General features: G+C 47.8%; 1 protein-coding gene across 1 annotated transcript in view; it reads left to right on the top strand.

Annotated features, from left to right (window-relative positions):
* The window catches only part of TMOD1 (tropomodulin 1), an 84,483-nt gene extending 71,477 nt beyond the window's left edge, over window positions 1–13,006 (top strand). Inside the window, exons 9-10 of the mRNA XM_027614459.2 lie at window positions 4,297–4,441; window positions 11,410–13,006. Coding sequence (XP_027470260.1) covers window positions 4,297–4,441; window positions 11,410–11,474 — 210 coding nt within the window. The 3' untranslated portion in view covers window positions 11,475–13,006. The remainder of the gene's footprint in view (window positions 1–4,296; window positions 4,442–11,409) is intronic.
* The last annotated feature ends 63 nt before the right edge of the window (window positions 13,007–13,069 follow it).

Here is a 13,069-nt window from a genome sequence, read left to right as displayed (position 1 = left end):
GCTCTCTCCCCTGCAAAGTCTCCACCACACTGCTTGTAACAAGGAGCACAGAAGCAAGCTCCATGCCTCTCTGTACCAGGGCATCCTGTGAAGCCGTTCAAAGGAATGAGGTAGTTCTCTGTGTCCTGACTTGGAAAGGTCTCCAGAAAATGGTAAATGAAAAAGGCAAGTTGCAGAACAATGTGTATAATATGAACCCATTTAAAGGAAAAAATTAAAAATAAGAAATCCACACATTTTTATTATATACTTCATAGAAAAAAAATCCAGGGAAACACACCCCGGTGGCCTGGTGCTTACTCTGTAGAAAGTGGGTAGGATTGGGATTAGGGATGTGAAGGGAAATTCTCTGACTTTACTCAGTCTGCTTTAGTATCATTTGAATTTTTAATAATAAGATTATATTTATTCACATGTGATTGATTTAATTCTTAAGCATATCTGAAGGAAGGGGGATCAGAGTTCTTCCCCAGTCCCCTGTCCCCAGCTTTGCTGCCACAGTCTGCCGGGGTCAGTCCTGGCATGACCCACCCTTGGGTTCTGCCAAGGGAGCTCCCAACTGCCCCTCACCCACTGTCCTTTTTTTTATGCCATCCAAGCAAGCCATTCATGGTTTCACAGAATGCAGGTCCCAGAGGCCTGCAAGGTCCCAGAGCCTAAGACTTCTCCCTTCATAATGACACCTAGGAGACTCACAAGACACTATCTATACCCTCTGTCCACACATCTCCAGGGACAGGCAGCCACGACCTTCCCAGGCAGTTCCTTCCGCACGCAGAAATTATTAACGGTTAGATCACAGTCCTGCACGCTGAGCCAGACTCCATCTGCCCGGAGCCCCTCTTAGCAGCCCTATCTCTGCCTTTGGAACTCTCTCAAAGGTACCCAAGTTAGGCGAGGACTAGCAAACTCTGGAGTGAACCTCCTGTGTTCAAATCCTGGTTCTGTAACCAACTAGCTCTGTGATTTGGGGGACATTTGTTAATACCTCTGTTCTTCATGGACCTCGCCTGTAAGATGAAAGTTATAATAATAGTACATGTTCCACAGGTTTATAGGGAGGAGAAAATGAGTTCGCTTGTGAACTTGTGATCACTTGTGATGCTTATGGCATCGCCTGGCACACAATGATCACTACATCACAAAACAAGAGATCAGAGTTTTGGTCCTGGCAGGGACCCCGTGGCCTCTTCTGTCATCGGTGAAATGATTGAGGCCCTGAAGAGGGATAGCCTGAGAATGAGGCAAGTATGATACTTCTTAAGATGTGTGCACATTTCTTATTTTACTCTTTAATGTAAAAATAATGGTTTTGGTCAAAGATAGACACTCCAGGAAGACTGGCCATGACTATCTAGTAGAATCCTATATTTTCTCCAGGCATGACCCAGACACATCTGCACGTATCCCAGGCATGTTGGACGCCTGTTTGAGAATGTGGGTCTAGAGGATCCTCTGAGGTCCTTCCAATGTCAGGTCAAAGTCAAGCCCTGGCTCTGGCATTAAGTGGAGGGAGCACATTCCAACTTCCCTCTATACATGGGTTCAGTTTACTCATCTCTAAGACGACAGAGGGGCCAGTCCCTGCCTGTGCTGCCTCCCCAGGGATGTAGGGAGGTTGGGTGGGGGCAGTTTGCACGGGGGTGCTTTGTGCTCTGGACCGAGTGGCATGAAGTGTCAGCTTGGCAGAAACAGCCCTCACGGATGCTGGCAGCCCCTCCACTCAGGGGACACTGGTGCTTTCTGAGATTAGCCCATCCTGAGTTCTGGCAGAGCTTTCCCGGAAAGCAGCCCCAAGGAGAGGCCAGGCTTCCTGAGAAGTGGGGTGGGCAGGGGACCTTCCAGTTCCTTCTTGGGCCCTTATATGGTCTCAGTACTACCTGCAAGGCCAAGTGGGCCAGAGCCCAGGGCTGTGCTGAGTCTTCTGAGGACAGGCCTGAGCTCTTCCCAGCTCTTTCAGGAGCCACGACAAATGAGCAATGGAACTTTACCATAGTCACTCTACCTGCCCAGCTTGGTGTTCCCAGCCCCATTTGAACCCAGACAGGCTCTGGTGAACTCAATACCCGGGAGGAGTTCTCCATCAAGAGTCCCAACTGAGATCCATGCTTGTCCTTTTGGATGGTGGGCTAATGTATCTTCTCAGCCCTCCCGTGTTGTTGTGCATCAAGCGTGTTCCTCCTTCCTCCATTCAGTTCCTTGACCTTGACCTGGAGGTACTGGATACTATGTTCTATCCAAGGGCTCACAGTCTAGGGGAGCACCATCGAATAGAATCTTCTGTGATGACGGGAATGTTATACATCTGCACTGACCTAACTGCACAATCGAAATGTGGCCAGTGAGACTAAGGACCTGAATTTTAAATTTCATTTATTTAATTATTTAAATTTAAGAATTTTTAAATTCGATCAAAAAATGGGCAGAAGATCTGAATAGACATTTTTCCAAAGAAGACATCCAGATGGCCAACAGGTACGTGAAAGGATGTTCAACACCACTGATCATCAGGGAAATGCAAATTAAAACACAATGAGATATCACCTCACACCTGTCACAATGACTAAAATAAAAAGGACACGAAATAACAGTGTTGGTGAGAATGTGGAGAAAAAGGGACCCTTGTGCACTACTGGTGGGAATGTAAATTGGTGAAGCCACCATGGAAAACAGTATGGAGGTTCCTCAAAAAATTAAAAATACAACTGCCATATGATCTAGCAATCCCACTTCTGGGTATTTATCTGAAGAAAATAAAAACATTATTTTGAAAAGATATGTGCACACCCATGTTCATTGCAGCATTTTTTACAATAGCCAAGACTTGGAAACAACTTGAGTTTCCACCAATGGATGAATGAATAAAGAACACACACACACACACACACACACACACACACACACACAATGAAATACTACTCAGTCATAAAAAAGAAGGAAATCTTGCCATGTGCAATGACAGGGATAGAACTCGGGGGCAATATGCTAAGTGAAATAAGTCAGACAGAGAAAGACAAATACCTATGATCTCACTTATGTGTGGAACCTAAACAAAAACAGAAAACAACCAAGCTCATAGATACAGAGAACAGATTGGTGGTTGCCAGAGGTGAGGGGTGAGGGGTGGGCGAGATGGGCGAAGGGGGCCTGTTGTCCTGGCTGGGACCCCCAGCACAGTATTGGTGAAAGTGAACATTCTTGTCTTGTTCCTGCCCTTGGGGGGAACGTCTGTAAGCCTTGGTATGATGTTAGCTTGCTCTCCGTGTCTTTTCAAATCTCCTTAAGCTTATGTTTATTTTGTATTATCTTATCATACGTGGTAACAGAAAGCTCAAACAATAAGATACAAAGAAGAAAACAAAAACTCCCCTAAATCCCACCACCACCAGGACACTTGCAGGCCTTTTCTAGGCATTAGGCATATATATGTGTATGGAAGATACAGGTGCCTTTACGTAAATATGACCTGTTTTGTTACTGGGCTTTTTTTCTCCATGTTGTTTTGTGGTCATCGTTCCAGGCCTGGGACCAAAGAGTTGCATCATCATCTGACAGCTATCATGTTCTCTTACTTGTAAAGCTCAGCTATCATTTACTTGAGCAACCCTCTCTGGGTGAAGTTGCCTCTCTTCTTCCCCAGTATTATAAACAAGACTGATGAACATCCTCATTGTATCCTTCCCAACACTATATTGTAAGGTTTTCCCTTTTCTTTTGTTTTCTTTCAGTCTTTGTCACTAGAGATCTTGGGGTACGGAACTAACATGATCAGAGGGAGGGAGGCTTTAGAAAACAAACTCTGGGCATTCCCAACTTACTGTGTGACCTTAGGCAAATCTTTTTCCCTCTCTGGGCCTCGACTTCATTTGTAAATTGAAGGGATTCATCTAAGTGCCTGGTTCCCAAACCTGGCTGTATACTGACATCACCTGGGAGTTTGAAAAACCACCGACACCTGAGTCTTATTCCTGGAGACTCCGATTTAATTAGTGTGGAGTAGAGCCTAGGGAGGATTTTTCATTTCCTTAAGACTTGTTCATTTGAAGATCCCTCCTGCTCGAGTTTTCTCAGAAAGATCTGTTCTTGGCGTCCAGCAGGGCCTGGGTTTGAATCCCAGCTCATTCACTCCTGGTTGCGTGACCCTTTTCCCTTCTCCAGACTCCCAATTCCCCGTTCTAGGGGGAAGGGGGGCGTGGCTAAAATCCCCGCGCACCACGCAGGGTTTCTGCGCGTAGAGAAGATGAGCTCCTGCACAAAGGGGATGAGTGGTGACTACTGTTCTTTTCTTCATCAAAGAGCCAGCCTCTGGGCAACAAAGTGGAAATGGAGATTGTGAGCATGTTGGAAAAGAACGCAACGCTTCTCAAATTCGGCTACCACTTTACCCAGCAGGGGCCCCGGCTGCGGGCGTCCAACGCGATGATGAACAACAACGACCTTGGTGAGTATCCTGGGCTACCTGCCCACCTGCCTGTCATTTTCTCACCTGTCCTGCGGTGGTGGGGTGGGGGGAGGAGAGGGGAGCGCGGTGCGGTATGGCAGGGAATATTCCACTGATACCTTCTCCAAGGGAGTCCTCTTCTTGAGTCCGACTCCTGACTTTCACGTTGGTCACAATTCCTTGGTTTCTGTTTTGGCTCCTGGCTCGCCGCCTCCCCTGGGGCGCGCCGCGTCTGCGCGAGCTGAGGCTGAGCGCGCTCCTCTCCGCAAGCTCCGCGCGCGCAGGGCTGGGGCCCCATCGCGCCGGCCGCGCCCTCTTTCGCAGAGTGAAAGGAAATGTGGCAGGGCACAGGCTCACTGGGAGTCTTTTCCTTTTCTGAGCTCAGAGTCCTCTCCCCGGACTTTATGGGGTCTGGCTCTAGTCCCAGCCCCCAAAGCCACCGACCAGCACTACTCCCCAAACCCCACGCCCAGGACACTTCACAGGGCTTTCAAGGTGAAAGTTGAAAATGTTGACTTCATAGAAGGTTAAGCAGGTTGCATTAATTTCATCTCAGTTAAAGGCATAACTTATATTTTTTTCTAAAAAGGAAACGAAAGAAAATGTCACCATCTGTTTTTGTTGTTTTTTTTAATGAGTGTCAACAAAATAGGTATGCAAGTCAGCCGAATGAAAAGTGAGACTGATCATTGACTTACAGGTACCTATTGTTTTCAAGCTCTGTGAGTATTTATGATGTGTATCTCTGCTGGCTGCTAAAAGGATTTGATACGGTGTCCAAAAAGGACTATGCTTAAGGCTGTAGGGAAATAGGAAAAAGAACAAGAAAAGAAGTAGGTCTAATATGTTAACATAATTGATCATTATATTTAGCTGTGAATTTTCTAGAACCAAGGCAAGAAGATGAACCAAGTTACAATACTCTTATTACAGAAGAGAAGGAAGCATAACAAGCTCAGAAAGAAAGGGGAAAAAAAAGGAAAGAAAGCTTCTTTCTGGGATTGAATTATGAAATAACTATGTTTTCTAAAGGACAGTGTCTTCAGTGAGCTTTTCATCAAATTCAAGCCTGTTCTACACGTGGGGTTTTTGGGTTTTTTTTGTTTGTTTCTAACACTCAGTAAAATGCAAAGGGCTTAATACTAAAGCACATCTTAAAGTTCAGGTATGTCACTTTCTAGTGATGAATCGGAGGCTAGGTTATTACCTGGAAGGCCCAGAAGAATAGAGGGGAGTGTGTAGGTGTGTATGCCACAAAGCAGGTACTCCCAGAACGTGTGCACAGATAACCACAGAGCTACACACACACACACTCACTTTAAATTGAGTTAATTCAACAAATATTTGTCCAAGTCCTGTAGGGCATTGAGTGTTGAAGATACAGGTTCCTGCTCTTGAGGATATCATAGTCCGGAAGTTATTCATTCATTGCTCACTCTAGGTGCCACTTTTTCTAGAGCTGCAGGTCTAGAAAAATCCATAAAACAAAGAAACAAAAATGCACCTAGTATCCTGGTTTATCTCACGTGCCCTTATTTGAAATAAGCACAAACACAAATAATTACAGATCACTATTATGGTATCACAGAGGTGATGGCTACACCGAGCTGTGGAGGAAGGCCAGCAATCTAAAGGCTTTTGGCTTGGCTGGGATCCGGCTTCAGAGCCAGCGGCCCAAAGCCCTGAGTTCCGTTCTGATAGGCCACATTTTCCCCTCCCAGTTTAGATTGAGCTTCTGCTGTGCCCCTGGCTGCCTATCCCAGGGCTAACCCAGCTTTTGTCTTTTCAGCGGCAAAATGGCCTGCAGGCCTTTTCTAGGGACAGAGGTTCCAGATGACCAGAGGTCAGGGGTGCTGCAGTGGTGGAGGGGCGCCAGAATTAGCTGTGGGCTGGATAACCTGGCCCTTGAGGACTCTCCCAGTCCTGAGAGTCTGTGACTCCAAAACCCAGGCTCGACTCCTATCCCCAGCAGCTTCTGAGGTTATGACGGCTGGGTCCTAGAGTGCCAGAGTGTAAGGGCCTTCAGACTCACCCCCCTCCCCAGTCCCTTTTGGGGAAACTGAAGCCTGGGAGGGACCGCCCTTCTAGGGAGTGGCTCAGCCAAGTCCCACCCATTGTTAGTTACAACAGCATTTTGGGAGCAACTTCGGTGTGCCCAGGAGTGCCAGGGGACATAAAGGGCAGCAGAAAGGCTAGTTCCTTGATTCCAGAGCCTTTACAACCTTTTAGGAGAGAAAAGACTCAAGGGTGTGCCTAAAAACAAGAACGCCTGCAAAGGGTGCCCAAACAATGTGAGGAAATGACTTGGGAGGACAGAGGCTGGTTAAGCAAAGCGTCCCTGCTGGGGGTGGGCCTTTAGCCAGCCTTGCAGGGAAGACAGAGATTGTGGGGGAGGTCAGGAGGTGTTCTTGGTGGGGGTACTAGCACAGGCCAAGGCAAGCGGGGAGGACCTGGTTATTTCAGATAGGAGAGACAGAAGGATCCAGAAGGGTTGGAGGGACTATTATAGGGAGTTAGACCTAGAAGGAAAAATAGGAACTCACGGAGGAGGGAAGGGCATTCCAAGCAGAAGGAATAGCATAGGCAAAAGCAGGACCAGGAGTTTGGTGATGAAAGCAGGTAGGAGGTAAGACAGCAGTTTCCTGGACAGGACTGCCAGGTGATCGAAATGGGCCTCGGGGTTAGCCCAGGGGACTGTTCCCTTGGGGTCTCCCACCAAAGGAATTAGCAGAATCGCTTAAGTGATTACACACAACACTGAGTGCTGGTGGGTGATGTAGGATTTCTAGCTTTAAAGGCCAATTTGTGCCCATCTGCTAATTTTTGTAAAAGAAAAGCTTCTGATTCAGATAGTGCACCAGCTTCCTCCTGCAAAAGAGAAGTCCTTTCTTTCCAACACAGTATTTTCATCCCGCTCTCAGGGCTCCGATGAAGGCAGACAGGCTTCCGTGCTTTCCAGCTGAATAGAGCCTCCCACGGGCCGTCCCTAGCCATTGGTGGTGGTGGTTAGCAGGTTAGCAGCGTTCGCTGCTGCAGCCCCAGCGGCAGGGAGCACAGAGCGGAGGGGCCGAACCTCTCCAGCCTGCGGACTCCCTCCAGCCTGCGCCCTGCAGGCTCCTGGCACGAAGCCGGCCTCAGGGGTGGGTTTTGCCTGCCTGCAGGGTGGGTGGGCTCTTCCTTGGGGGATATTCGATCCCCAAGGTCAGGGGTCGGCCCGTGCCTCTGCAGATGTGCAGTCTGCCGGGACCCACTCTGGCTGGCGTGTCTTCGGTCCTTCCCATCCTGTGCACTGAGCGGCTAGCTGCACCGTGGTGACGAGGAGGAGCCGTGGGTCCCCAGCTGTGTTTTCTCACAGCGATACCTCAGATGACTCCTACCTCCACACTATTTATAGCTGAGAGGCTAAGCATGGCTCTCCGGTCCTATAAATCTGCCCCTGAAGCTCTCTCCACTTAATGAAATCTGCATCGCCAACTCCCAAGTTAATACTGTTGTAGGTGTGGAGGTGGGGTGGGGAAGAGGGAGGCTGACATGTTTCAAAGCAGAAAACACCCCTTCCTGGGAAAGTCTCTCTTCTGTATTCTCAAGGAAGACTTTTCTAACAAGCACCCCAGACACCGTGCACCCCAAATCAATTTCCTCATCGTCCCCCAAAACCATGTCAGGAAAGGGTATTGCTTTCCTCATGGCCATCCAAGCCTGAAATCTGCCCTCACCCCAGCCATTCCCATGGTCCTGCCTCATGTCAAGCCCTCAGCACGTTGGCTTCCTGTCGTGCAACTTCCGTGGGCCGGCCAGCACCTCTCACAGAGTGCCCATCCCAAAGTTTGTCCTGTCACTTTGCTTAGTCCCCTTGCGGGGCTCTCACTGCTCTCAGGTGAGAGCCCTCGACATGGCTCCCACATCCCTCAGTAATGAAAGCTCCTGCGTACATGGAGCTTCCTGTGTGCCAGGCAAGGCAGTGAACACCTCCTGTCTTACTTAGTCACGTGAGGCTCCCAACAACCAGGTGAGTTAGATCCTATTATCACCCCCACTCTACAGGAAGTGGAGGTCCAGAGAAGTAGGTACGGTCACCTGTAGTCAGTGAGTGGAAGTGGGGTTTGAGCTGCAGTCTCACCTCGGAGCCTGCGCCCCCTGCGCGCCCCCCGGGGTGATGCCGTGCTGGACAAGACATCCTCTTATCCCGTATTAGCACCAACCGGTCCCGGGAGCTTGAGTGCCAAAGTATCCCTGTAGGGGGCCCCTACTAACCCTCCCCTTCCCTTCTCAGTCTGCCCCTTTATCCCTCCGGATTCGCTGCACATGTTCCCTGCCGTCCTGACCACAGCATTCATTATGCCTGCTACTCCCATAGCTACCAGGGTACCTATAATATTTTATCAAACTCACTGTTGGTATCGCTTGGTGCCCTGTTAAGCTAGATCTTTATTTCTGATCCTTATGCTTGGCACATAAGAGCACTCAGTAAATGAACACATAAATGAATTTAAAATGCTTCCCAAAGACCTGATGGAGGTGTTCGAGCTTGGCAGGAAGTGGCGGAAGGAGCCTGAGCAGCGGGTAGAGGTTGGTCCGGATGACTCGAGCTGCCTTCTGGCTCAGACAGTGAACAAGTCTGGCAGTTGCAGTGATGAGCGTTTTGCTTTAGGGGAAGTAAAAAGCAGACTGAATTGAAGGAAGATGTTAGGAGACTTGGCTTCTGCTTCCGATTCTGTCACTTATTCACTTGTGACTTGGGCCAACTTACTTCCCTCTCTTGGCCTCAATTTCCTTCATCATGAAAATGGAGAAGAATAATACCTAAGCAAGTGCATGCCTTGCCCTTGTCCCTATCCAGTCCCCGTCAGAGCCAGTGCTGGGGAGCCGCACCGCTCCTGCCCAGGGAAAACAAAGAGGGCATGGATGGGGTGGGGGTGAGGGGGACCTGGGATCCCTGTCTGTACCCTGAGCCATGGGCTGGAGACTCAGGTTCCCATCCTGATTCCGCCGCTAGCTCTTAGGGGCTCTAGCTCCCTTTTGTTCTCCAGGGGAAAGGAGCTGATACCCTTGCGAGAATCAGCTGTGTAGGCCCTACGTGGACAGGCCCAGACTGTACTGAGGGACATGCTGGACTGACGCTCCAGATGAGCTACAACCCTGGTTCTGTCTAGTACCAGCTTTATTGCTTCAGGCACGAAATGTAGCCTCTCTGCCCTACTTTGCTGCTCCCTAACATGGGAAAGATAACAACACTGACATTCCAGAATTGGTGGTGGGGCTTCGATGAGGTCTTGGGTGTAAAAGAGGTGGAATGAGGACTGCCCTGCGGGGCATGCTTGCATAAGCTAACGTGGTGATACTTAAGCGTCTGGCTCATGTAAACTCTCTGGTCATGTTGGGTGAAACTTTTCTGCTCTTTGGGTTTTGGTTTTTATTCCCTGACCTTTTCTCCCAAGCTGCTGGACATTCTGATGGCATCCAGGACCTGGGCTGCACGCAGTGTCTTCTCTCCAGGAAGACAGCCCACTGATTTGCATTCATTATTCTCTGACAGGGGCAGAGGGGTGGGAAGGAGCTCAGGGAGAGGCTGAACTCCAGGCCCCAAACTGGGTGAGCTGTGTGCCCCGGCTCCCAGCCACAACCCGAGTACCACTCCTTCCTGGGTGGTTCTGCTCTACATGCTCAGTGTCCCGCCCAAGCTGACTGGGTTCTTGTTGCAGCTTGTATGCAGTGATCCGGTGGCCGCAGGTCTACGGGCTCAGCTCGGGAACTGGAAGACCTAAGTCTAGACAGACTTCTTTCCTCTTCTGCAGTAATAATACCTATCTCTGCCACACCAGCGGCCTCCTTGACTGTCCCCTACCGGGTTCTTGGGACTTTTTTTTTTTTAATTGAAGTATAGTTGACGTACAATGTTCTATTAGTTTCAGGTGCACAACATTGTGATTCAAGTTTATACATTACTCCGGGCTCATCATAAGTAGTCACCACACAGTTGTTACTGCAGTATTATTGGCTATATTCCTTATGCTGTACTTTTCATCTCCATGACTCATTTATCTTATAATTGGAAGTTTATACCTCTTGATCTCATTCACTTATTTTGTCCATCTCCCTTACCCCTGACAACCACCAGTTTGTTCTCTGTATTTATGAATCTGTTTATTTTTGTATGCTTATTCATTTGTTTTTAGATTCCTCATATAAGTGAAATAACATGGCTTTCGTCTTTTTGACCTTTCTCTTGTGGCTGATCTAGCTTGCTGTTTGGTCTTCATCTGCAGACACTGTAATTCATTTCAAAACACTTTTCCTTTATTACCACACAGGACCGCTCTTCCCCCCTTCCATCATCTGACAAGTAATGACTCCAGCCTGCAACCTCCTGGCTAGTGCTTTCCTCTTTATGGCACTTACCTACTTTGTTATGTGAACAGTAGTTGAGCTTCTGTTGTCTTGCCCCTGGGAAAATGTCAAGGTTAACACTAAGGGGACACAGATACTGCAGGGTAATCTTCAGGGTGGAAACTTTTTTTTTTTTTTTTTTTACACAAGGCAGGAGGCAGGCCAGGAGCTCTGAGAAAGAGCTGTGGGAAATGATTCCAGCAGGTTAAGACCCTATCCTCATTAAGATCAACTGAACTTTAGCTCTTAATCTGAGCAGGAGGAAAGACCTTCAACTGCAGGGCCTCTGGTGGACAAAGTAAATACGGAGGTGGATAAAGTGGGTTTTATGCCTGTGTGGTGGGCAGCTTAGCAATAATTTATGAATGAGTCAACATGACCACAGACCCTCATCAGGGAACGCTGACCAGTGGGAGGGCCCTTACACAACTCACACAAAACCGTCCTTTCAAAACAACAGACTTCAGACCTTGCTAACCAAAAAGTTAGCGAGAAGCTTCACACGGCTTTCTCAGAGCCGCAGAGGTGGTTCCGGGTGCACAGGGTCAATTGGCTTATCTCTCCTCTCCATTCCTTTCCAGTGAGGAAGAGGAGGCTCGCAGACTTGACTGGGCCCATCATTCCCAAGGTCCGAAGTGGCGTCTAGTGTGTGGAGGGGACGACTGTGCCTTTGAACTGCACAAGTTCTACTGATAATCTGTGCTCTGCAGTGGAAACCAGAAGGCAAAATGCCAGCACAAAACCCTTTCATGGTTCAGTTCTTTATGCACTAAGGTTTTAGGTTAACTAGTGGTTGTAGTTGAAAATTTTATAAACTATGGTTAATGTGAAGTTTTTCTTTAGTCACAGAAGTTCAGTCTGGTTATTATTTAAAAACTAAGAAGATCCCAAACCGACAGATCTTACTGAAGATGTTCTAGCAGCAGGACTTAGCCCTGGGAGACCAGTTTCGGTGGCCTTGCTGCGTGGTGTTTCAGGGGTACTTAGAATGTGTAACATAGGAACAAACAGCCCACTCTTCCGCATGGTGGGGAAGCATTATAAAATCCTTTATTATGAATTTGATCTTACGTATTTAGCAAACAGATCATCATTCTTTATTGGCCCTCCTTTAAATCTGAAAAACCTCAAGATTAAAGTTGCCAAGTTGATTACTGGGTCAGGAACACAATTTTGCCCTTCAAGAAAGAGAGACTGAAGCCACAGAGCTCTGCCAGGAATCCAGGAACATGAGATTCCTTTTGCTGGACACAAGGAAATGATGGAAAAGCCAACGGTGGAATTTCAAGTTTCAATAAACCATCCTTTCTTTACCAATCCCAGGCAACAAACATTTCCCTGACTGTTCTTTATGAACATCTGGGATCTATTTACAGTTTAATATTGGAATCGGAAAGAATTTTTTCCTTATTGAATGCCATCTGCAATGATGTGAAAACCTATAGCCAAATACTTGAAAATACCTTTCCACATTGCACAGTGGTCCAATGCCTTATGTGAGGTAAAACACTAGAGAGAAATTTCTAGTCCATCGCAGGTATGCTTACAGACTCCAACCATGTGTCACATCACTTATTAGACAAGTCACCACTGATCTCATGCCTGTAAATTAAGGCTCTGAAAGCCAACGGTGAAGAAAATCCAGGTATTAAAGAATTAGGAAACCCTGGCCAAACCATCCCAAGATGATTATTCTGAAAATGTAATAATGGTGTTTCTGCCAGATCCCTTTTTAACATCATGCGTATCTCTTGGGATCCAGCAAAAATGTTAAGCCACAATGCCCTTGTGCCTTTTAATATGCCACAGTGCCAGTTAAACTAGCATTTCTGTTGCTTGGGAGTGATTTTCATGAGTGATTCAGCAAATCTTATGATAAAGGACAGGCCAAAGAGCTGACGAGCACGGACTAAGCTGTGGAGCACTGAGCAGAGGCTTTTGACGAAAAAGGAAGTCTTGCACACTGAACTGTAATGATGTGGCCGGTACAGGGTAACCAGAGGTGGAGCCAGGGCCTCACCACTACAGAAGAGTGTCTACTAAGGCTGCAGATGGGCCCGGGAGTGGCACCACACTGTTGGGATGGCCGGCCCCACTAGGCTTCTCCTTGAAACACAACTGCAGCTGTATTCTGCATCACTGGAAACTGCAATATAATATTAAATCTGTTGGTCTGTGGATGGTTGTGTATGTGTTTCTTGTGGCTAGTGTGACCTGGACATGCACCTGACATGTTGGCCA

The sequence above is a fragment of the Zalophus californianus genome, chromosome 13 (genome assembly GCF_009762305.2).
Source record: "Zalophus californianus isolate mZalCal1 chromosome 13, mZalCal1.pri.v2, whole genome shotgun sequence".
NCBI lineage: Eukaryota > Metazoa > Chordata > Mammalia > Carnivora > Otariidae > Zalophus > Zalophus californianus.
This window is presented reverse-complemented; position numbering and strand designations above follow the sequence as displayed.